Source organism: Diabrotica virgifera, chromosome 1 (assembly GCF_917563875.1).
Source record: "Diabrotica virgifera virgifera chromosome 1, PGI_DIABVI_V3a".
Lineage (NCBI taxonomy): Eukaryota > Metazoa > Arthropoda > Insecta > Coleoptera > Chrysomelidae > Diabrotica > Diabrotica virgifera.
The window spans coordinates 4,040,832-4,065,935 of record NC_065443.1 but is presented as its reverse complement, the minus strand read 5'-3'; the positions used below and the strand labels follow the sequence as shown (position 1 = coordinate 4,065,935).

The window sequence follows — 25,104 nt, the reverse complement described above, 5'->3', positions numbered from 1 at the left end:
AATCTTCTTCAAACTTCCTAAAATCTCTAATCGCGATTATTTCGAAACAATGTTATTTTTAGTTATCGGGTTTTCGCTCGAACCCCTCGATATGTTTGATAATCCGAACAATTTGATAATCCGAACTACCCCTGTACCAATTAGTTCGGATTATCGACGCTCTACTGTACTTCAATTAATTACACAAGGGAAAATCCAGGGCAAAAGAAGTGTAGGAAGGAGAAGAATCTCATGGTTGCGTAACTTGAGGACATGGTACGAATCCACATCAACCGAATTATTCAGAGCAGCAGCATCTAAGATCAGAATAGCCGTGATGATTGCCAAACTCCGTCGCGGAGATGGCACGTAAAGAAGACAAGATTAAAATTAGAGATACACGAGGATTGTGTTGTAATAAATAAACAATTCAAAGTTTTATTTCCGAAGAAAAATAAAACTTTTAATGAGACCAAGTTTCTAGTTACGCCTTCGTGGTTTTTATGACTTGCGAACCATACGAATGTTGGATTAAAGAAACTATGGGGGGATCTATAATTTGCATCTCACTACCCGTGTATACAACGTGGCAACATTCCAACGAAAACATGGTCTCGATACTCGGATAGGAGTAAAACTAAATAAACAACTTGTGACTTACCATATCAATAAGTGCTTGGTACTGCATGGTTATCATACCAATAAATATTTGATTACACTGGACCTGAAAACAGCTCTCTGCATCGCTTACATTATCAGTCTGACAATCGTTGAATAAAAGAGAATCTACAAAAAAAAAAAAGAATGTGTGTGTACTTTGTACGCACGTAAGAAGTTATACTTCTATTATATGATTTTTTAAAAATAAATATACTTTAAACAGTTTGTTTTATTTTTTTTAAACACCAAACTAATTTTGTGCTTACCGCTTTCAAAAAAATAAAAAAAACTATAGGATTGCATTGGATTCGAACTCACGACCTCTCGATCTCTGGCCGCATTAGTCGATGCATTGAAGCACAAAAAAAAGGCCTTACTCTCGATTTTTGGCGCAGTACGACGGATTTTAATGCAGTTTGGTGCGTTGGATTCGTGAGAATGTCAGGAAATTTTGTGAACTATTGTAATGAATAAGAAATCTGAAATTGCATTTGTGCATAAGAAAAATTCATTTCAAATTTTTACTAAGGATAATAAAATAGCTCCTAAGGAGTGCTATAAATTGCATTTTTAACACGTTTGTAGAAAAATATATTTAAAAACACTAATATATTTTTTCCACACCTTTTCTGGATTGATAAATACATAAATTAAAACATTTAGTAACGAACTCCATACTGCCTGTGTGCGCAGATTACTAAAATTTCACCCTCAATGAAATCGCGCCTAAAGAAGTATAACTTCAAAAAGGCAGTATAATTATTAACTAACCTTTGTTTTTGTTTCTCTTCCCACAAATTTTAAAACGTAACAACCATACATAACCAAATCGTCAACCGTCCACACCACAGCTGTGCTACAGCTGCCATATTGGATAATTTTTGATATGTCATTTGAACATCCAATAGATGAGTGCGTTGCACTATTGAAGTAAGAAGGATGAGTTGCATTGTAAGAACAATATTGAAGACGAAACAATCTACGTGAAAAAAAAAGAATGTGTGTACTTTGTACGCACGTAAGAAGTTATACTTCTATTATATGATTTCAACGAAATCAATATACTTTAAACAGTTTCTCTACTACTTTCCAAAAATTTTTATTAAAACAATACCAAAAATTAAAAAAATAAAAGAATAAAACACACACAAACACATTGAAAAATGCCACAAATGATTTCTGAACAATAATTGTTGCCAAAAATTTTAATTAAATACGTATTTTCTGAAAACAATTATATAATAATATACTCCTTACAATCCTGTCCTTCTTCTTCTTAACGTGCCCTATCAAGTCCCCTTGACGTTGGCGATTAACATGGCGAAACTGTCTCTGTCTCGAGCTATTCTAAATAGGTGTTCTGCTTTCTTTATTCCTGTCCACTCCCGGATATTCTTCAACCAAGAGGCCTGCTTTCTACCAATTCCTCTGCGTCCTTCGATTTTACCCATCATAATAAGTTGAAGAATATTATACCGGTCTCCCCTTACTACGTGTCCAAAATAGGCCATCTTTCTATATTTGATGTTATCAAGCAGCTCGCGGGTAGCATTTGCTCTCTTAAGGACTGCCACATTTGTCAGCATAGCCGTCCATGGTATTTTCAGAATACGTCTGTGCAGCCACATTTCAAAGGCCTCCAAACGATTAATGGTGGATATTTTTAATGTCCATGCTTCGACACCATACAAGAGGACTGACCAAATGTAGCATTTAATCATGCGCTTTCGAAGTTGAAGTTGCAAGGTATCATTACAGAAGAATGACCTCATTTTTAAAAATGTGGTGCGGGCTATCTCGATTCTACATTTTATCTCTTTATCTGGATCTAGTTGTTCAGTAATATGGCAACCAAGATATTTAAAACTGGGTACTCTTTGAATTATATGACCATCAACATATAAACGTGAATCTTGATGGGCCAAACGGCTAAATACCATGTATTTTGTTTTTGAACAGTTTATATTTAGGCCAATCCTGTCCTTACAATCATAAAATCTATAAAAAAAATAAAAAATGATATAACTTGCATTGGGCTTGAACCTACTCCCCGTGTATCCCGCCGTACGAGAGTCGAAGCGATTTCAAACTGCACCAAATTCGCGTATACGTCATGTGGGAATATACACAAACTGAACAACTTTTTGACATTTTGTTGATATGAATTTTTATTAGTTTGATTTTTGTCGAATTAAAATACAACATATAGAGTAAGAAAACGATACATTAGATGAAAATTTGTAGAAAGTTTGTTCGTAATCAGATTATGTAACTTAAAGCATTGCCTACTAGGGGTATACATAGCAAGTACCAGGTAAGTACATTATTTTTTTACATTTTCCAAATAGGTATGAAGATAATTTTTTATTGGAATACAACTGAAACATTTAGAATTACGTACCTGTGGCTTTTCAAAACTATTTAAAAAGTCACTATAATTATAAATTTGATTTTATTTCTGTCCTCACAACAATAAAAACTGTAGTTTCGCTGTTTCAGTATATTATACAACATTTTTGTTTACCGATAACCTCCATATTGAACAATTATTGACAGATCATTTCAACACCCAATCAGAGCCCGTATAAAGACTAATACCAAACTGTCGGTGTGCGCATGCGCGCAGATCAATATAAATTCACCCTCAATCTTAATCTCAATCGCGCCTAAAGAAGTATAACTTCAAAAAGCTTTAGAGAAAGTACCCAGATACCGAATGGGACGCAACTTTGAAATAAAACGACGCATTCAGATAGCCAGAAACGCTTTCAACAAGATGAAAACACTATTATGCAATGGAAAATTAGGAATAGAATATGGAGTTGAAGCCTGGGTAATTACGAACGATGATCGCCAATGTCCTTAAGGATGAGGCATATGAAGAAGAAAAGATAAAACTCATTCTTGATAGTCAAATTAAAAACAAAAAATTTGTTAGGAAGGATATTGCAATAATTGAAGAAAAAGATCTTCTGTGTAAGAGGTATATTTATTTGAAAACACCAATAAAGAGACACATTAAAAAACAGAACGTTTTCGCTCTAAAGAGAGCATCATCAGTGTTCTAAGCCTAAAATAAGTATAACCATAATTAGTGAAGACAAGAGTAAAAAATTTAAAGGTTGACCAAGATAAAAAATTAGGTTATACTCACAAGCTCTACATGCTAAGCCACCAAAAATACATGGGTTAAAACCCTTAAAATGCCGACTAAAAGCCTTACATTGGCGTGTTATATATTAAACCCTGGCGCCAATGGTTATATACAGTGCTAGTCAAAAGTCCGTACCCCCCTCGTATCTTTTGAACGGTTATACCTATAATAGTGAAATTTGGAGGAAGGAAATAAACGGACGTAAGCTTCTTAACTAGTTATGACAGGTGACGTAATAGTGACAGATGACGTTACAGAGCCACTGTGACCGATAATTTTAAATAGGACCTTATGGTAAGTGATACCTCGTTTGAAAGGTATTTAGAATACCTATTCAGTCATACTAATTTTTTTGAGTTTAGGTTGATTTTGATTTTGGTGAATAAATTAAATAAATATAATATTGTAGTTTCGAATTTAATTAATAAAAATTCAAATGTCCGCCTATGAATTTTTTGGCAAAAAAGTTGACGTTTTTTAATTCTCTAGTAGTTTTTACGTCAACGTCAACCTGTTTGACAAGTAATCATAGGCGGAATTTTGAATTTTATTAATTAAATGAGAAACTACAATTTTATATTTATTTCATTTGTTCATCAAAATTAGCTTAAACTCAAACAAAATTAGTATGACTGAATAGGTATTTTCAATACCTTTCAAACGAGGTATCACTTGCCATAATGTCCCATTTAAAATTATCGGTCACAGTGGCTCTGTAACGTCATCTGCCACTATTACGTCACCTGTCATGACTAGTTAAGAAGCTTACGTCCGTTTATTTTCTTCCTCCAAATTTCACTATTATAGGTATAACCGTTCAAAAGATACGAGGGGGGTACGGACTTTTGACTAGCACTGTATAACACGCCAATGTAAGGCTTTTAGTCGGCATTTTAAGGGTTTTAACACTAGAAAGCCGAAGGGGCCAATTTGGCCCCTGTTGAGATTTAAAGTTATTGTAGTTTTTTTATTTGAGGCAATAATATTTTCATATTTTATGACTTTTAATATTTTGATACAAAGCCTTATTTAAAACAAAAAAATATTGTTTACTCATCATCATTCTCTTTGCCTTATCCCTATGCGGGGTCGGCTTCCCTAATTGCATTTCTCCACACAATTCTATCTTGGGTCATATCAATGTTAATCCCCTTTACTAACATGTCCTGCCTTATCGTCTCCACCCAGGTCTTCTTTGGTCTTCCTCTCCTACTCCTTCCAGGAATCTGCACTTCAGCTATTCTTCGTATTGGGTGATTAACGTCTCGACGTTGAACATGACCAAACCATCTTAACCTATGCTCTCTCATTTTGGCATCAATTGGTGCCACACCTAGACTTCCCCTAATATACTCATTTCTAATTTTATCCTTCTTTGTCACTCCACACATCCATCTAAGCATTCTCATTTCCGCCACATGCATTCGTTGTTCCTCTTTCTTTTTCACTGCCCAACATTCAGTTCCGTGCATCATAGCCGGTCTTATGGCTGTTTTATAGAATTTTCCCTTCAGCTTCATTGGAATTTTTCTGTCGCACAACACACCACTCGCTTCTTTCCACTTCATCCATCCTGCCCTAATTCTACTGCATGCATCTCCATCTATTTCTCCATTACTCTGTAATACCGATCCTAGGTACTTAAAACTATTGCTTTTCACAATCATTTCACCATCCAAAGATACCATTTTATTTGTAGTAACTCCATCTTTAAATGAACATTCCAAATACTCTGTTTTTGTCCTACTAAGTTTTAAACCTTTTTCCTCCAGGGCTTGTCTCCACTGTTCCAGTTTTTGTTCTAAGTCTCTTTCACTATTTCCTATTAACACTACATCATCAGCATACATTAGGCACCATGGAATACTACCCTGTAGTTTCGCTGTTATCTGGTCCAAAACTAATGAGAATAAATAAGGACTAAGCACCGAGCCTTGGTGCAATCCTACTTTCACCTGAAATTTATCAGTCTCTCCCACACCTGTTCTAACACTAGTTGTTACTCCCTCATACATATCTCTCACAATCTTTACATATTCGCCAGGGACTCCTTTCTTATTGAGTGCCCACCACAGAATCTCTCGAGGAACTCTATCATATGCTTTCTCAAGATCAATGAATACCATATGAGCGTTGGTCTCTTTATTCCTATATTTTTCCATCAGTTGCCTTACAATGAAAATTGCATCTGTTGTTGATCTGCCCTGCATAAAGCCAAATTGATTATCGGATATTTCGGTTTCTTCACGTATCCGTCTATCAATTACTCTCTCCCATATTTTCATGGTGTGGATAAGTAGTTTTATAGCCCTGTAGTTTGTGCATTGTTGTATGTCTCCCTTGTTTTTGTAGACAGGTACTAATATACTGCTTCTCCATTCATCTGGCATTTGTCCAACTTCCATAATTCTATTAAATAGACCTGCTAGCCAACTTATTCCTGTCTCTCCCAATGCTCTCCATACTTCCCCAGGAATATCATCTGGTCCGACTGCTTTTCCTTTCTTTATTTTTTGAAGCGCTTGAGCCACTTCCTCGTTTGTTATTCTGGTAACCATTGCTGTTACTGTCTCCGTTAACTCCACAGGCTGTCTGTCAAATTCTTCATTTAATAAACTGTCAAAATACTTCCTCCATCTCTTTTTGACATCCTTTTCGTGAATTATTATTTTATTATTTTCATCTCGGATACATCTAATCTGATTAAAATCTCTTGCTTTCTTTGCTCTCTGTTTGGCTATTTTATATATCTTTGCTTCGCCTTCCTTGGTATCAAGTTGATCGTATAGGTTTGAATACGCTTCTGCTTTAGCTTTTGCTACTGCTACTATCGCTTCCTTTTTGGTGACCATATAGTTTTGAAGATCTATGTCCGATCTGGTTTCTTGCCACTTTTTATATAATTTTCTCTTCTCTTTTATTTTTCCTTGTACTTCATTTGACCACCACCAAGTCTCTTTATCCTCAAACTTCTTTCCTGACGTTTTCCCAAGTATTTCAATAGCCGTCTCTCTAATAATATTGGCCATTTTTCTCCAAGTTGTGTTAGGGCTTCCTTTCATGTTCCAACATATTTGTTCTACTATTCTTTCCCTGAATAGGGAAATTTTCCTTCTCATCTTTTAGCATCCACCACTTGATTTTTTGTGGTCCTCTCCGATATTTTTGTTTAGTTTCGCTTTTTACTTCGATGTCCAGAACAAGCAGCTTATGTTGTTGGCTTACTGTCTCACTAACTATTACCTTGCAGTCCTTGCATTCACGTATGTCTTCTTTCCTTATCATGAAGTAGTCTATTTGGGATTGATGTTGTCCACTTTTGTAGGTAATAAGTTGAGTTTCTCTCTTTTTAAAGAATGTGTTAACAATCGCCATATCCAATGCTGTTGCTAATTCTAGCATGTCATTTCCAGCTTCATTTCTAGTTCCAAAGCCTAATCCCCCATGTATTGTTTCATATCCTGTCTTGGCTTGGCCCACATGTGCATTGAAATCACCTCCTATTATGACTTTCTCCTCTGCTGGAATATCACTCATTACGTCTCCTAATTGGTCATAGAAAGCTCTTCTTTTATTCTCACCCAGACCTGTTTGAGGAGCATACACACACACAACATTCAATACCTCTTTATCAATTACAAATTTCACTGACATCATTCTATCACTCGTTCTTACAACTTCTACTACGTTATCTTTCATTTCACTATCAGCAATTATACCAACTCCATTTCTAGTGTTACTACTCCCTGCATACCACAATTTGTAACCTTCACCTAGTTCTTTCGCCCTTTGTCCTTTCCACCTAGTTTCTTGAATACAAGCAATTTGAACTCCACCAAAAAAATATCACTTCAAAATATTTTGTAAAGGAAATCATACTTCAAATCATTGCCATGGTTGTAACAAGGCAATGTGTGGCAAATATCAAAAACTGCAAATTGTATGGTGTTCCGAATGTTTTTGATGGGCAGCGAATGTGTTAAACCATAAAAGTAAAAAATAAAATTAGATTCTACCGTCTAGAGTTGATTTAATTTACACAGATATACAGGCAGCTGGGGTATTTATTTACAGCTATCACCGCAAAAAAAAAGTGAAGCAAAATATTCGTCGATTTCATTTTCCCTCGTTAGAACCAAATATGCCTCGTTATAAAAGTTTATAGTTCAATAGGAATTTCATGCGACACCTAATGTACCTCGTTATAAGCTAAACCTCGTAATACCTGTGTTCGTTATAGAGAGAGTATACTGTAAATCAAAATGGATTAGTTACCTGCACTGTAGAATTGAGACGATTTAGTTTTTGGTTCCAGAACACTTTTAATGTCCCAATGGACTGGCGTGGGGCTCCTATGACTCAAATATAAATGTCTCGAGTCACTGGGAAGCTCTAAATATACCTCACTTAGTTTGTTATGAATATTTTTGGCAAGCGGCCTAAAATATATTAAAATGTCCAGAAATTAAATTTTTTTTTGTATATTAATTTGTGATATACCGGGTGGTGAATTGGAAAACGGGCCATAGGAAACTCAATGTAAAATTCTAAACTGTTGAATTCCCGCTTCCCTAATTATTTTATATCAAAAGAGATGAAAAACTATTTGTAGAGGATTGAAATCTGTGTTGAAAACAAGTGTTAAAATTGTTCTACGAATTAAACATATTCCAAAATTTTGTAAAACTGTAATTCATTTTTCAGAGTATCACACCAAAATTAGGCCACACACAGTGCAATAATATGTGTAACGGTTGCGTTCGGTCACAATGAAGTTATTATATTAACCATATTTAAACTGTCATTATTTTTATTTTATCATTTATTGTTTAAAAAACAATAATAAAGTTAATAAGATACCTTCAGTTATGGAGTTTGATGTAAAATAATTAGGGAAGCAGGAATTCAACAGTTTAGAATTTTACATTGAGTTTCCTATGGCCCGTTTTACGATTCACCACTCGGTATAAGATTGACAAGAATAAAAGTATAATTTTTTTAATACCTGTAAGCAAATGCTGTACAGTAGGCAGTCAGACTACTTCTCTGGTAAAAGTCTTGTATTCTCTTTCTATCAGTATTCGACAATGGAATGAGATCTCTGCCATCCCAGTAATCTACGCAAGAATCTAAAATTATATCTGCCGTGCCTTCCGACAACAATTGCATGTTTCCCGTAGATAATTCTTGAACTATTACCGCAAACATATGAGGGAAAGGAAACTTCAGCTTCGTGGACAGTTGCAGAGATCGAGCATACTTATTGTCTCTTCTCATCATCTCTGTTTGCTAAAAATGAAATTATAACATTAGCAGAAGAACAACAAGGTTTTAGGTCGGGAAGATCATGCACTGAAACTATATTTATAATGACAACAAACCGGCATATTTATGTTTCGTGGACCTTAAGTAAACATTTGACAGGGTCAAATTAAAGGACGTTATCCATTTGTTATACTCAAGAGAGGTACCTCTAGGAATAATTAAAACGATCGAAAACATCTACCAGAACAACAAAATAAAAGTAAAAGCATAATTTGAACTTAGTGATCCAATTGAAGCTGGCAATGGGATAAGACAGGCGAATTCCTTGAGTCTTTTATTGTTCAACCTGATCATGGATGAAATAATAAAAAAGTAAGAACTAAAAAATGATACCAAATGGGAGAAAAACAACTTAAAATAATCTACTATGCAGACGAGGCAATATTAATCTCTCAAACTGAAGATGATTTACAACGTATGCTGCACCAATTTAACATAACCGCCAGAAAAGACAAAATTCATGGTTATAACAGCAAATCCAATAAGATGTACATTGGAGCTGGAGTGTCAGATAATAGAACAATTGATGGAGTTTAAATACCTAGGCATCACACTATCTAGCTACGGAAGGCTCGAAACAGAAGTGGAAGATCAAGTGAATAAAGTTAACAGAACTGCAGGTTGCCTGAAATACACAATATGGAGAATTAAAAATATCGGAAAAGAAATGAAAGGCAAAATTTACAAAAGAGTCATTAGACCAATAGTGACATACGCGGAAGAAACAGTAGAAAACACGAAAGACCCGACACAGAGATGACAAAAAGATTGCTCGAAACAGTGGAGATGAAAACCCTTCAAAAAATCAATGGTAAGACTCTATGGGGCAGAGCTAGAAGTTAAGATATACGACGGAGATGCAAGGTAGACAACATTAATAACTGGGTAAGAAACAGAGGAATAGAATCGAATAGACATAAGCCGAATGACATCAAATAGAGTAGGAAGGACAGCTAGAGACGGTTCCCCAATAGGAAGAAAATCAGTGAGAAGACCACGGAAACGATGAAACGACAAATTACTAGAGGCACATTGAAAAAACAGACAGAGTCATGTCTATACAAAAAGAAGAAGAATAAAAAGAAAATGAAAATATCAAGATACCAAAACTTTCAATGGTGTAACGATAGCGACACCAAACTCGTGCTGCTGGTTTGCAAGTGCTGCTTACAGACGCACCCACCACCATTGATGCGTGCTTGCAAGCCAGTGGCGCGAGTTTGGTGACGCCATCGTTACAATGGATGATTCAAAAAAGATTTCTTACCAAGTGCCTGAAGCTGGAGAGTTGTTCTTGCAGCGTAAATATCTTTTGCGCTTGATCTACGAATCCTATCTCATTGGCTAGCTCACATAAACACCGTCTGTTAGTAACTGGTACCAAATTTTCGTTGTACATTGCTTCACAAGTTATGTGTGAACAAAATGTATTGTAATGTTCCTGAAATTGACACGTAACTGAGACAGAACAAAAACAATGACGAATTATTTACCTTCGTATCGATATTGCAGGTGTTTAGCAGTATAGCCAGACCTAAAGGCTTGAGATTGGACAGATATCGATTCCATTCCTGGTCGTCGAAGTGTAGCTTGAAGGGATCGTTGTGCCGGTGGGTGAGATCTAGCACTTCAGTGACAGCACTGGGACTTTCCGGTTGAAAATTGGGAAACATCGAGTCTATATCGCTGGATAGGTCATTCACATTGTCCAAACTGAAAACAATTTAGAAAAAAAAATTGTGAAAATCAATCAAGTTCAAATTAAATTATTCGTACTTTTCAAAATGATTTGGGGATCAGAAGAAAATACAAAGGAAACAGAAGCTATAAAGGAGTCCGTCCCGGACCTCACTCCAATTAAAAGTGCAACCAATCACAAGTATAGTGCCATTTGCGTACCAAGGTGTTAGAAGCTCGCTTCGTTTTTGGCCGGTATCTGTAAAAATCCACAGTTGCCACATTGCCTCCACAGCCTATCAGTGAATTTGGTCATAGACAATAGTGTGCATACGTATAGACATTTCGAAAGACTGTAAGTAACATTGTAATTGTAGAATTTGTCTCTCTTTACGATCTAGTTTTTGGTAGATATATTAGTCTTATATTGTTGTTTGTTCCTCTGTATATTCCAATTTGTTTTTTGAAGTTATACTTCTTTAGGCGCGATTGAGATTGAGGGTGAATTTATATTGATCTGCGCGCATGCGCACACCGACAGTGTGGTATTAGTCTTTATACGGGCTCTGATTGGGTGTTGAAATGATCTGTCAATAATTGTTCAATATGGAGGTTATCGGTAAACAAAAATGTTTTATAATATATTAGTTTTTATTGTTGTGAGGACAGAAATAAAATCAAATTTATAATTATAGTGACTTTTTAAATAGTTTTGAAAAGCCACAGGTACATAATTCTAAATGTTTTAGTTGTATTCCAATAAAAAATTATCTTCATAGCTATTTGGAAAATGTAAAAAATAATGTAATTACCTAGTACTTGCTATGCTATACCTACCCCTAGTAGGCAATGCTTTAATTTACATAATCTGATTACGAACAAACTTTCTACAAATTTTCATCTAATGTATCGTTTTCTTACTCTATATATTGTTGTATTTTAATTCGACAAAAGTCAAACTAATAAAAATTCATACAAACAAAATGTCAAAAAGTTGTTCAGTTTGTGTATATTCCCACATGACGTATACGCGAAGGTGGTGCAGTTTGAAATCGCTCCGACTCCCGCACGGCGGGACACACGGGAAGTAGGTTCAAGCCCAATGCAAGTTATATCATTTTTTAATTTTTTTTAATAGATTTTATGATTGTAAGCATATTATGATATATTTTTTTTAGAAAATGCGTATTTAATTAAAATTTTTGGCAACAATTATTGTTCAGAAATCATTTGTGGCATTTTTCAATGTGTTTGTGTGTTTGATTCTTTTATTTTTTTAATTTTTGGTATTGTTTTAATAAAAATTTTTGAAAAGTAGTAGAGAAACTGTGTAAAGTATATTGATTTCGTTGAAATCATATAATAGAAGTATAACTTCTTACGTGCGTACAAAGTACACACATTCTTTTTTTTGCTCTACGTTGTATTTACCCCTTCAATAAATTATTTAGTATCCTTTGTAAAAGCTCTTTTTTGGAGCTCTTTTTTTCTACATAGTTGTAGAAACCCCCCTTTATTACAAATAGCCTCACATTCTTTTACAACCAGCACCTATGTATAGTTTGTACATCTCTCTCTTTTTTTATTAAGTTCTTTATGAACGTCTTATCAACGAATATACTCTAATAGAAAGATACGGCCCTGGCCCTGTAACGTTTTAGCATAGGATTTTGCGTTCCAACTGAGTAGGTGCCATGAAGGTGCATAGACCTGACAACGACTACGACAGCTTAACCGATCTCATTACCGCCCGCACTGCGGCCGCAACATCCCTCGTCAACAAGCCTGCTTATAAACGTGACCATCTGTTTCATATAAAAGCTTTTTCTAGGAGCTATATATATTCTTTGGTCTTATTGTCATGTTGTGATAATATTATCTCAACAAAAACTTTTAGAAAATACTCTATAGGATGGAATAGAATGCAAATGAAAAAATGCAGAGATATGCGTATATGACTCAATATTATTCTACGAAACAGCAGGACAATATAAACGATACAACCTAAATATAAATAAAGAGAAAACACAAATTTAAGGCCATGGGTACATAATTCGCAAATATTTTACGGCTATCCCTAACTTTTCTGTCTTTACATGACAAATTACGTGTAGTAAAATTCACACTGGTATGGATATGTAAACATTACTAGAATGTCATTCTACTTGACAATGTCATAACTAACTTAAAGAAATGGCTTTTGGACGTTCTTGGATAACTGTTATTTTTTGTATAATTGTGAATTATTAATTCAGTTAATAAATGTGATTATTTCATTCATAGGAGATTCTGACCAATAGAAAGCTACAGAAATCTAAATTAAACTGATAATTTTTGATAATTTCCCGTCGTCAAGTATATTACGCCAGATACCCTTCGTTGCTACGAAAAAATACATTCAGTGACATTAATAATAATTAATGTTTTAAAAATTATAAAAGTGATGAAGTGATGACTTTCAACCGTAAAATATTTATAACAACTGTATGTTTAATTGTACTAATTTGTACTTACATAAATAAATTACAATAAAATTTTGGTTTTGAACAGTTTTATTCATGAAATAATCGCAACAAATTGCACAAGAGCTCTAAAATTATTGAATTTTTGCCCTCGTGACACTTTGACATAATTTCACTCGCCTTCGGCTCGTGAAATTAAAACTGTCAAAGTGTCACTCGGGAAAAATTCAATAATTTTAGAGCTCTTGTGCAATTAGTACTGATAATTTTTTCACTAACTATGTATTCAGTGATTGTAATAATTTATATGTACCTATAACAAAAACTAATACTCGATCGAGAAAAGAGGAAAAGTGTTAAAGTGATTTTTTAATAATATATTGTTACTATGGAACGCTTACAATTTTGAACATCTTTAACAACAAAATACTTGGATCACAGAATATATCTTGATGTATTATCTGCTTCTATCACGTTCACGTCTTAAATGATTATTTATCAAATACACTATACAGGGTGTCCCGAAACTCTACCGACAAACGAATACAGGAGATTCTTCAGATAATTTTAAGATAATTTAACCCAATTCACTTAGTCCGAAAATGCTTCCTAAGGGAGCTAGAGCTCTTTGAAGATGGCGTCTTGTAATTACAGTAGAACCCCGTAAATCCGAACCCCGCGAATCCGAACTTTCGGCAAATCCGAACCAACGGAAAGTGAAAAAAATTTAAAAATTCAAGACAAAAACTTAAAAACATGTTTATTATACAGAGTAAAGCCATAAAATTGGACAATGTAGAATTACTAGGACTTTGACATTTAAAATTTCTTAAAAATAAATATTATACTTTAATATATAGAATTATAAAGTGTTCATAAAGGTTAAACACAAACTTACTTTGGTTCTCTCGTAGTCAACTTGAGTCCAAAAATATTGTCCACACTCTTGCGAAAACGTTTGGCAACTCAAAATCACAATGAAAGCTTTGAACTACTAGTTAAGGCTAACTTTCGGATAATCCGAACTTTTCGGAATCTGAACAGGCTGTCCCCCCAATTAGTTCGGATTTGCGGGGTTCTACTGTAGTTTTTCTTAAATACCTCCAGAACGCTTCTATTTAGAAAAACAAAAATTGGTACACGTATTTATCTTCAAGATATAAATCTAATCCATCCATTGCAAATTTCTAGTACCGATTATAGGCGTCCGTTTTGGGTAGAGCAACGGTTATTTTAGCGCATAACTTTTTTATCTTTTAGCGCATAACTTTTATGCGTTTCTGACACTGGATTATTAAATTGTGAAGTATTCTAGTACTAAAAGGTACTCTTGTTTTAAATCGGTAGAACACACCGTTTTCTAGAAAAGAAAAATCGATTTGAAAATTTTTCGCTTTTTGAATTTGAAAAAAAAATTTCAAAAAAAAACTGTTTAGAAAGACAAAAACTGGTACATTTATTTATATACCAGAGATAAATCGATTTCATTAATTGCGAATTTCTAGTACTGGTCATAGGCGTCCGTTTTGGGTAGGTCAACAGTTATTTTATAGCATAACTTTTTTGTCTTGAATTTTTGAGCATTTTTGACACTAGATTATTAAATTATGAGGTATTCGAGTACTAAAAGTCACTATTACTTTATGTTGGTAAAATACTTCGGTTTTTGTTGAAAAGTTCTTTCAATTTTTTTTCAAATTCCAAAAACTAAAAATTTTCAAATCGATTTTTCTAGAAAACGGTGTGTCCTACCGACTTAAAGCAAGAGTACCTTTTAGTACTAGAATACCTCACAATTTAATAATCCGGTGTCAAAAATGCATAAAAGTTAGGGACAAAAAAGTTATGCGATAAAATACCCGTTGCTCTACCCAAAACGGACGCCTATGACCGGTACTAGAAAGTTGCAATGGATGGAATCGATTCATCTCTGAAAAGTAAATATGTGTACCAATTTTTGTTTTTCTAACTAGAAGCGGTCTGGAGGTATTTAAGAAAAACTAATTTCATGACGCCATCTTCAAAGAGCTGTAGCTCCCTTAAGAAGCATTTTCGGACTAGGAGAATTGGGTTAAATTGTATTAAAATTATCTGAGGAATCTCCTGTCTTCGTTTGTCAGTAGAGTTTCTGGACACCCTGTATATGTATCAATATTATTTAATCAACAACTCAAAATATTCCCGATTCATGTCAAATATTTAAAATTGTCACTGATTGTCAGTGTTTAACTGACAGTATGCCGACAATATTCTATTCGAGTGAGTGCGTTGTATGACAAAATAGATTTGGAAAATATTACCACGGACATTGTGTTCATTTTTTTCGAATCCTGAAAAAACCAATAAATATTTTTGAAAAATCTAAACGCAAAATGAAAGACTAAATTATTACCGAGGGCCGAAAGTCCCTTAGATTAAATAAAAAGTTTATTTTGAATGAGATATTTGAAATTAAAAATAACACTAAATTTTCTCTTAGTTTTTTACCCCTGTAACTTATTAAAATAAACATTATACAAGTTCTCAGGGACTTTTGACCCTCGCTAATAACGTAATCTTTCATTCTGCATTTAAATTTTTCAAAAATACTTATTAGTTTTCTCAGGATTCGAAAAAAATGAATCCCCATTTGAATAGCAAACATCAAGAAAAACGAAGATGATAATATATTAAACAATATATAGGCCAACGGCCTATATGACATACAGAGCAGAAAACTGGGTCTTAAACAGAAGTCACCAAAGATGAAAAACTTCTGAAGAATGATAGGGACAAGCCCAACAACAGAGTGAAAAGTAGGAAATAAGGAACAAGCTTAAAATTAAACCATTACTCGACACAATAAAGGAGAAACAATTAGCAAGGTTCGGTCATATAATACAAGTAACAGGAAAGTGCAAAGAGTGTGGAGAGCTAAACCAATAGGGAAAAACAGAAGAGGCAGACCAACAAATGAGTGGAATAGTGACATAGCAGAGATATTACAAAATAAGGGCAAATCTTGGTAAGAATCCACACAAATGGCGACTAACATAAAAATAGAAAAAATTCATCAACAGCTATAAACACCTCTCTTTTGGCTAAAAGACTTCGGTCGATGGCCTTTTGGTACATAGTATCAATAAAGTATAATTCTCTCTCTTTCCTGCCTCGATACTTAACGGTAGAAGAGGATCGATTTTGTATGTACTTATGTGCTTTTCAAAAAGCTGTACTTCGTTAACTTAAGCGAATTTTTAATTATTCTTTACATTGAGATGACACTTACCTTGACGAATGTGAATCGTGATGCTGATTGTGCAAGAAAAATATCTTTTCTGCAGTTGGATTAGGCCAAGACAAAATACCCTTCTTATCGACACATCCTAAGGCCTAAAACAAATATAGAGAAGAATAATGACAACAGTTACTTCTTAACACTAAAACAGCAAAATCAAAACAGTTAAAAAAGCTAATGCTATCTATAAAAGTGTTCCATCTAGTGTCTAGTGCGCATAGGTGCGCCATCTAGTGTCCTTAAAGAGAACATACAGAGAGAATCGAGCTAGTAGCGTTCTAGTAGGTTGCTCTCGATGGGCGCCCTGCAACTCATCAACACGACTCTATCTTATGGGTACAGTCTACGAGAAGTGCACGGTAAATTGAAGGTGTAATTACAAAAAAATTATGTATGTCTTTGTAATCACTTTATAATAAAACATTAAGGAAGGAATTTGGATTTCGATGCATATTTTTTTATAATTATCGTATCAAAGTTACGTGTGTTCATGACAGTTGACCAGTTGCAGGCGACTCGCTCTCGATATTATCCAGATTGCACTGCTCACTGAATGATTGCATGGTTGTGTATTAAGGGCGTAGGCGCAAAATTTTGCACAAATGTGCTTTAAATAAAAATTCCAATTTCGTTTTTTTTTTCGAATCCTGAGAAAACTAATAAGTAATTTTGAAAAATTTAAACGCAGAACGAAAGATTGCATTATATATACCGAGGGCCGAAAGTATCTGAAAAGTTCTATAATGTTTATTGAATATAATGAAAATTTAGTGTGATTTTTAATTTCAAATATCTCATTCAAAAGAAACTTTTAATTCATTCCAAGAGACTTTCGGCCCTCGGTAATAATGTAATATCTCATACTACGTTTAAATTAAAAAAAAAATACGTATTAGTTTTCTCAGGATTCGAAAAAAAATTAATGCATTTAAAACACATTGGCGCGAAGCCTACGCCTTTAATTACCAATATACAAAAGGGTATTCTCATTCCTTAGTCTTTACCAGTAAGTTCTGTCTGATGAGCTAAAATAATAGCGAAACACGTATTACAGAATGGCAGATCGACTAGGTGTGAAAATTCCTTTTCGTATATTATTTACACATTATTTTTATACGTTTATTTATTTTATTTTTATACTTGATGTTTATACTTATACAGAGTTTTTACATTGTAAACTCATACAGGCATTGAAACACATACACCTAGATCCCAAGAATATTAATTTAATCAAAAATCTATACTACAATCAAATATCTATACTACAATCAAACAGTGGTCGTAAGGGTGGAAGATACTGAGACAAACAAGTGTAAAGAACAACTGAGACAAGTGGAAATGCGGAGCATCATTAATAACAGAAGATTTGAAGACGATACCGCAATCATGGCAGAGAATCTAGACGATTTAAAAATTCTCCTAAAAATCATTAACATAGAAAGCAAAAAGATTGAACTAACAATAAATATAAATGAAACCAAATTCATGGTGATCTCAAAAAACCCTGTTGACAACATACATCTGACATTGGAGGGTAAACCGCTAGAGAGGGTCGACAAGTATAAATACCTCGGAGCAATTATAAACTCACAGTTAGATCAAGATGAGAAGATAAAGGTCAAAATAGAAATAGCTCGAAAAGGATTTATAAAATACAGGTCAATGTTTACAAATAAGAAATTGAGGATGGCCATCAGATTGAGTTTCGTTCGTCGAATGTTATGTTTGGTCGCAACTACTATATGGGGTAGAAGCTTGGACTCTAAAAGCCCAATCCGTAAAAAAATGGGAGCCGTTCCAAATGTGGCTATATAGGCGTTGTTCGAATAATTATTCGAACATGAAAAATAGTTTGAAATATTTTTAATTCTAACTCCATTTTTTGAATGCAACACTGTCAACAGTGCCAATATGTATAAAGGACAATTTAGTTTTTAATGTGTGTGCCTAAAAGACCATATGTTGTAAGAAAGGAACTTTCTCCTCAAGATAGGAGAGCAACAACCCCGTTGCCACACTCTCTAAAAAGTGAAAAAGTGCGATTTGAGTCGACATTCCAGCAACACTCCCGTTGCTCGTAGCACTCAAAAGTATAAGACACGGACAATCAACCTCCCTGTTGCGTCCTCGCTGTTAGCCGGCCTCACCTCTAAAAGTCTACGATTAAAAGTACAAGCAATAAAAAGTATAGTGCCCTTTGTGTAACAAGGTGTTAGAAGTTCGCTTCGTTGATGGTATAACCCCATCTGTAAAATCCACCGTCGCCATATCGCATCATCTCCAGACTGGATCGTGGAACAAGTGACTTTGGACAGACATAGACAAGGGCCCATCTGTAAAAATATTAGTACATTTGGACGTTGAGAGGCGACTTAAATTTTTTTGCAGAAATTGCTTGAAAATAACTCAAATAATAATATTTGAGTTATCCTCCCTCTCAAAAAGGTCCGGAACATTGTTTAAATAATCAATATGTTAAAAAATGAAGGAAAAATTCGATTTTTTTCTTCGTTTTTTGATTATAACTTTAAAAGTATTCATTTCCGAGAAAAGTTGTACAAACATAAAAGTTGTGTAATTCAATTTCCTACAATATAGAATTGGTTAAAAATTTAAAAAATAGTCACCCTTGTTGCAAAATAGCAATAATTGCGAAAAAACCATACAAAAACAAGTATTCGCATTTTACGTTTTTCAACCATTTATGCTACACTTAGGACCTTCATATTTCACCCAGAAAAACTTTATGATACAGTAAAACAATACTATAAATTTCATTAAAATCGGTTTAATAGATTTTACAAAATAAATTTTGCCATCCAGCTTTCGCAAAAAAAATTAATTTTTTCAAAATGTTACAGGATTAAAAATAAACCAGATAGGAAGTTGAAATTTTTTTTGTATATATAAGTGTACTGTACCTTTCATTTGCAATTTGCAAAACTAAAATCGATTAACTACAACGGTGTCAGGAATTTTTTTAAATAAACATTAATTATTGGTGCTACGCGCAGGACAGCGGATAGTTTGCTCTGATTGGACATTCCAGTGACCTTTGATAATGATTGATACATTTTAATTTTTATTACATTTCGATATAAATAAATAAATTTGTTTATTGCAAAATAAAAACACATACTCTATCCTTTGAAATAACACTGTTTTTAGCAAAAACTTTCTTTGTTCATATATTTTAACTTAGAGAATAAAAGTTTATAATTTTTAAACATATGCAATTGTTTAAACAATATTTCACAAACAATAATAAAATTAGTTTCATTTTTGTGGAATTAAACTATTAAAATACAACAAAATATAGAGTAAGAAAATAATATATTAGATAAGATTGGAAGAAATTTTGGTGGAAATCAACTTATGTCAATCGAACACCGCTTACCTGCGCGTAGCACCAAAAATTAATGTTTATTTAAAAAATTTCCTGACGCCGTGGTAATTAATCGATTTTAATTTTGCAAATGGCAAATGAAAGGTACAGTACACTTCTATAAGCAAAAAAAAATCAACTTGCTATCTGCTTTATTTTCAGTTCTGCAACATTTTAAAAAAATGAATTTTTTTTGCGAAACCTGGATTGCAAAATCTATTAAACCGATCTTAATGAAATTTACAGTGTTGTTTTACTATATCATAAAGTTTTTCTGGGTAAAATATGAAGGTAATAAGTCTAGCATAAATGGTTGAAAAACGTAAAATTCGAATACTTGTTTTTGTATGGTTTTTTTTCGCAAATATTGCTATTTTGCAACAAGGGTTACTATTTTTTTAATTTTTAATCAATTCTATATTGTAAGAAATTTAATTACGCAACTTTTATGTTAGTGCAACTTTTCTCAGAAATGAATAGTTTTAAGGTTATAATCAAAAGACCAATAAAAAAATCGAATTTTTCCTTCATATTTTGGCATTTTGATTATTTAAACAATGTTCCGGACCATTTTGAGTGGGAGGATAACTCAAATATTATTATTTGAGTAATTTTCAAGCAATTTCTGCAAAAAAATTTGAGTCACCTTTCAACGTCCATCTCAAAACAGATGCGCCCTGGACTAACAATAGTGCGCACTCAGAAACATTGTGAAAGACTCTTGTAAGTACTTTGTAGTTAGTAGTTTTCTTTGTTTTCTCTTTTCTCTTGATCAACATTAATGTTGCATCAATTTTTGTTTTATAAATGTTTGTTTTCTCTCTCTCTCTCTCATAGTTTTTTATGTTCTTTTTTCTTCATTTGTTAATTTTTTATGCTCCTTTTTGTATTTTTCAATAAATAGTTAGTACCCCTTTGTAAAAGCTCGTTTTGAACCATAATGGTAGAAACCCCTTTTCTTACAGGTAAATATAGCCTCACATTTGTGTACAATCAGCAACTATAGTGACAATACAGTATCTCCCTCTCTCTCTTATCTAGGACGTCCTATATGGACGTCGTATTGTCATGTTGTGATAGTATTATCTCAACAGGCGTACTCTGAAAATTCCTTGGACTGCAAAAGTCTCAAACGAAGAAGTGTTAAGACGAATTGGACATGGTTGAAAGCTTATGTAAAAAAACAATTAAAATAAGAAAAACATCGTATCTTTTCCACATACTTTGAAACGATAAATACTCTCTGCTACTCATCATCATGCAAGGAAGAGTAGCGTGGAAAAAAGAGTTTGGAAAAAGAAAAAATCTTGGCTGAAGAATATCAGAGGTCAGAGATTGGACTAACCTTATTGTTGAACAGATATTTCACGTTATAAAAGATAGAGAAGCGTTTAAAGAAGTGACCGCCAACCTTTGTTAGAAGACGGCACAAGAAGAATACTTATAAATCCAGTAAAGACCGAATAACCCTTGAAAACATGAATAATCTGTAAAAAAGTTTTTTAACTACTATATTATCAAGCACTTGCTTACTGTAACTGATCCTAGGACATGTAGGATATTAGTTGATCGGGTTAAAATTTCAGGTTTTCCTCGTAAAATTTTCCAAAAGTTTGACAATACTTCACGTCTGCTGATTTTTAGTTTCTTATCGTCTATTGGTGATCCATCGGCATCTTCTTCCAAATGATTGATTTTTGTGTCACATCTAGTAGTAGCATCAAAGAAGGTCTTTATTCTACAAATAAAATGATGAAATCTAATTATCTAACATAACAAGTTGTAAAAAATCTTTATTAAAGAATAAAAAATCTAACCTTGCAGTTCCAATATAGTTGGTAAGGTTCCAGAACAACGGAAAAATCATTGGCAGCAGTGGCAAGATTACGTTACAAGGTACAATGAACAAGGTATTGGATACCAAGTACCTTCCGAAATATTTGTGAAAATAAAAGTACCTGAACAGATTTATCACCAGAACTAAAACAAAAGTAAACGGTAAAATCATTTGTTCGACAATATTAATTGTTACTAAATGCCTTTGTTGATTCAATTGAGATACTGGTCTATCCAGGGCTTGTTCCAGGAATATCTTTAGATTATTCAAGTAGGGAGTTTCCAATAGACGGTACTTTTTCGGTTCCAGAGGTTTTCTATATTTGGGGGCGCTGAAGACTTCATTTGCATTCTGTAATGTTGGTGCATACACTTCTTTGGCATGTAAAAGTGGAATCTCCGTTTGTTTTTCTAGTGCTTCACAATATCCAGGGCTGATTTGGCCTTAAACAATACAAAAAGAACAAGTTTAACCAAATTGACACAACTACAGTGAATTTATTCATAAATTCTGCTTAATTATCTGTAACGGGCTTACCTGGTTTGACAACTATAACATCTCCCTTGACCAAAAGAGCCCAAGGCAAATTGACAACCTTCCCATCTCTGTAGGTCCATTGTAGCGTAATGCATGGCGAATATGGGGTGTACAAATCTGGATAATTATCAGAAGACCACTTAATACGGGACTTCTCTCTTTCGAGATTCTCCAAAACTGAACGAATCCTATTGGGAATCTCTTGGTGCCGTAATTTGTTATCGTAAATTTCCAGAATAATGTTAACTATAAATAAAACTATGACAGGAATGGCCTCATAGCCTCCCAAGTTGTCCCCTTCCAGTATGTAGCCTACAATAAGTGACACACTTGTCCATAATCCAAAGACAATAGAGATTGCATTTATTGTTGTTCTTTTGCTTCTGAAACTCAATGCATCTTTCAACCAAGATTTTGATTTCCTGAAAAAGAAAGGAATATTATATACATATATATCTGCGGCTTGGTGCTAAAAGGGCCAATGTCAATTATTGACATTGAGTTATTATTAGTTAAAGAGCTTGACAAAGCTAAGATAAGATTATTCAACAGCAACGTGAAGACTGTGCTACTATATTTATACAGAGCAGAAATTGGAAAGTGTCAACAAAATATATCCGACAGATGCAGGTGTTCATAAATAAATGCCTAAGGAAGATTCTTAATATTCACTCGCCAAACCACATATCAAACCAAGAGTTATGGACAAGAACTAACCAGGAACCTATATCTAAGACAATATGCAAAAGGAAATGGAGTTAAATATGGCACACACTAAGGAGACTTGATACAGACATAGCGAGGCAAGTCCTAGAATACACACCACATAGAAAGAGAGGACCAGGTAGACCCGTAGACACGTGGAAAAGAAGTTTCGAGAAAGAAATTAATACTACCTATTGGGAAGACCTGGGCAGAAATAAAGATCAGTTAAAAGGATAGGACAGAATGGAGGCACACAGACCCTATGCTCCTCATAAAGTGAAGAGGAATAAGTAAGTAAGTAAAGGGCTTGACACACCCTCAAAGGATTTTGGTCCAGAACAAGCAGTGCCGGATTTACCACTAGGCCGACTAGGCCATGGCCTAGGGCCGCAAGCAAAAGGGGGCCGCAGCGTTTTGTAAAAAAAACTTTTTTGGTAAAAAAATTTTACTAATTGAATTGAAATCAGTAAACAATTTTTGCAAATAAGAGAACGGCTATTCTATTTAACACGTGGTACGGTATTTTACAACATTTTGACAAGAGTAGCAAAACAATAACTGCTACAGACTTGAATGTGACTTGCAACATACAAATCTCTAAAGGAATATGCATTGAGTCTGAGAGACAACTTTGATTCCTATGAAAAAAGAGGAAAAGAGTTGTCTAAAAATGAAACCTATATTCTTGAAATAAAAAGACGCCCCAAAAGAAAAGCTCTCCCTGGCTAAGACAAAGAAGATAAATCCACTGAACCCCACATTAAGGGCAAAGCAAGCTTAAAGATTCAATGTTGTAATTGACACGCTTTATTCAGAATTGAATGAAAGGTCCGAAGTTTATTTCAGTCTTAATGAAGAATATGGATTTAAAACAACTTATCATCAATTTCCGATGAAGAAATCGAGGTAAAGGTTTCATTTTGACTAAAAAGTATCGAATCGACATAGATGACGACTTTGGAGAAAAGTGTGTACAGTTCAAAGGCTTTGTTGAAGGTATATTTGATTAAGAAAGAGAACCTCATCACAACAAGATTACCAAGCCTCCGAGAAATACACTTTTGGAGTATCTGAAAATAATTCATGAAAAACAGTTAACAACATGATTTCCGAATATGGACACGGCTTTACGCATTCTACTATGCACGATGACATCTAATGCATCTGGAGAAAGATCATTCAGTGTGTTGAAAAGAATCAAAAACTAGTTGAGTAACTCGACTTCTGACAAAAATTCTAGATTGTCTAGTTCGGCCAGTTTTGTTTCAAATGCTGAGCTGTTTCAAGCCTTAGACTTTAAAAATTTGAATAAAGATTTTGCAGCCAAAAAGCTAGAAAAGTGAGTTTTTAGAGTTTAGATATGATATTTATTATAAGAGAATAATGAATAATGAATTGAACGATCTAGAAGTTTATTTGTTGTGTTTTTAAATATTTTTATTTTTCAGTACCGTAGCCTATTACTAGTACAGTTCATATTATTTTGCTTGTTCTTTTACTTATAATGTCTATTCAACTCGCCTTTTTTTAGTTTTTTGTTGTCATCTGTGCTTTTCTCTCCCAATGAAACAAATGGTATTTAATTTTAACAATTAACTACAATACTAATTATTTATAATATAATCATTTTAGCAATATTAATAATTTTACAAATAACTGTTGTTTACTAACATTTTGAATTATATATTTTCTATCTTCTTCTTAAGGTGCCTTCTCCATTATTTAAGGTTGGCTAAAACTACAGAGCAAATTGTTCTTTATCTTAAGCGGTTCTTAGTATCGAATGTGTGTCCATGCCTGTCCAGTCTCTCACGTTCTTCAGCAAGGAGCATTTTCTTCTTCCTGAACCTCTTCTTCCTTCCACTTTCCCTTCCATTATGAGTCGTAAAAAGTTGTATCTTTCTCCTATGTAAATTATTTCCTAGATAACTCGTTTTTCTGTTTTTTACAATATTTAGGAATTCTCTCTCAGTCTCCATTCTTTTCAGCACCTCGTTGTTGGTCAAGTGATCTGTCCAAGAGATCTTCAGCATCCTTCAAAAACCTAACATCTCAATTCACGCCCATTCATTCAGAAACCATCTGATGACATTATATATTTTATAT

The 25,104-nt window shown here is 33.8% G+C and overlaps 1 protein-coding gene across 4 annotated transcripts in view; it reads right to left on the bottom strand.

Moving 5' to 3' along the window:
* Positions 1-25,104, bottom strand: part of LOC114335451 (transmembrane protein 94) — a 63,300-nt gene that overhangs the window by 35,600 nt on the left and 2,596 nt on the right. For all 4 annotated transcript variants that reach the window (XM_050654044.1, XM_050654047.1, XM_028285690.2 and 1 more), the window contains exons 2-10: positions 22,294-22,715; positions 21,737-22,199; positions 21,453-21,657; positions 16,526-16,629; positions 10,612-10,831; positions 10,386-10,559; positions 8,799-9,082; positions 8,069-8,232; positions 641-765 (exon numbers count right to left, since the gene is read on the bottom strand). In XM_050654044.1, coding sequence (XP_050510001.1) covers positions 641-765; positions 8,069-8,232; positions 8,799-9,082; positions 10,386-10,559; positions 10,612-10,831; positions 16,526-16,629; positions 21,453-21,657; positions 21,737-22,199; positions 22,294-22,715 — 2,161 coding nt within the window. The remainder of the gene's footprint in view (positions 1-640; positions 766-8,068; positions 8,233-8,798; positions 9,083-10,385; positions 10,560-10,611; positions 10,832-16,525; positions 16,630-21,452; positions 21,658-21,736; positions 22,200-22,293; positions 22,716-25,104) is intronic.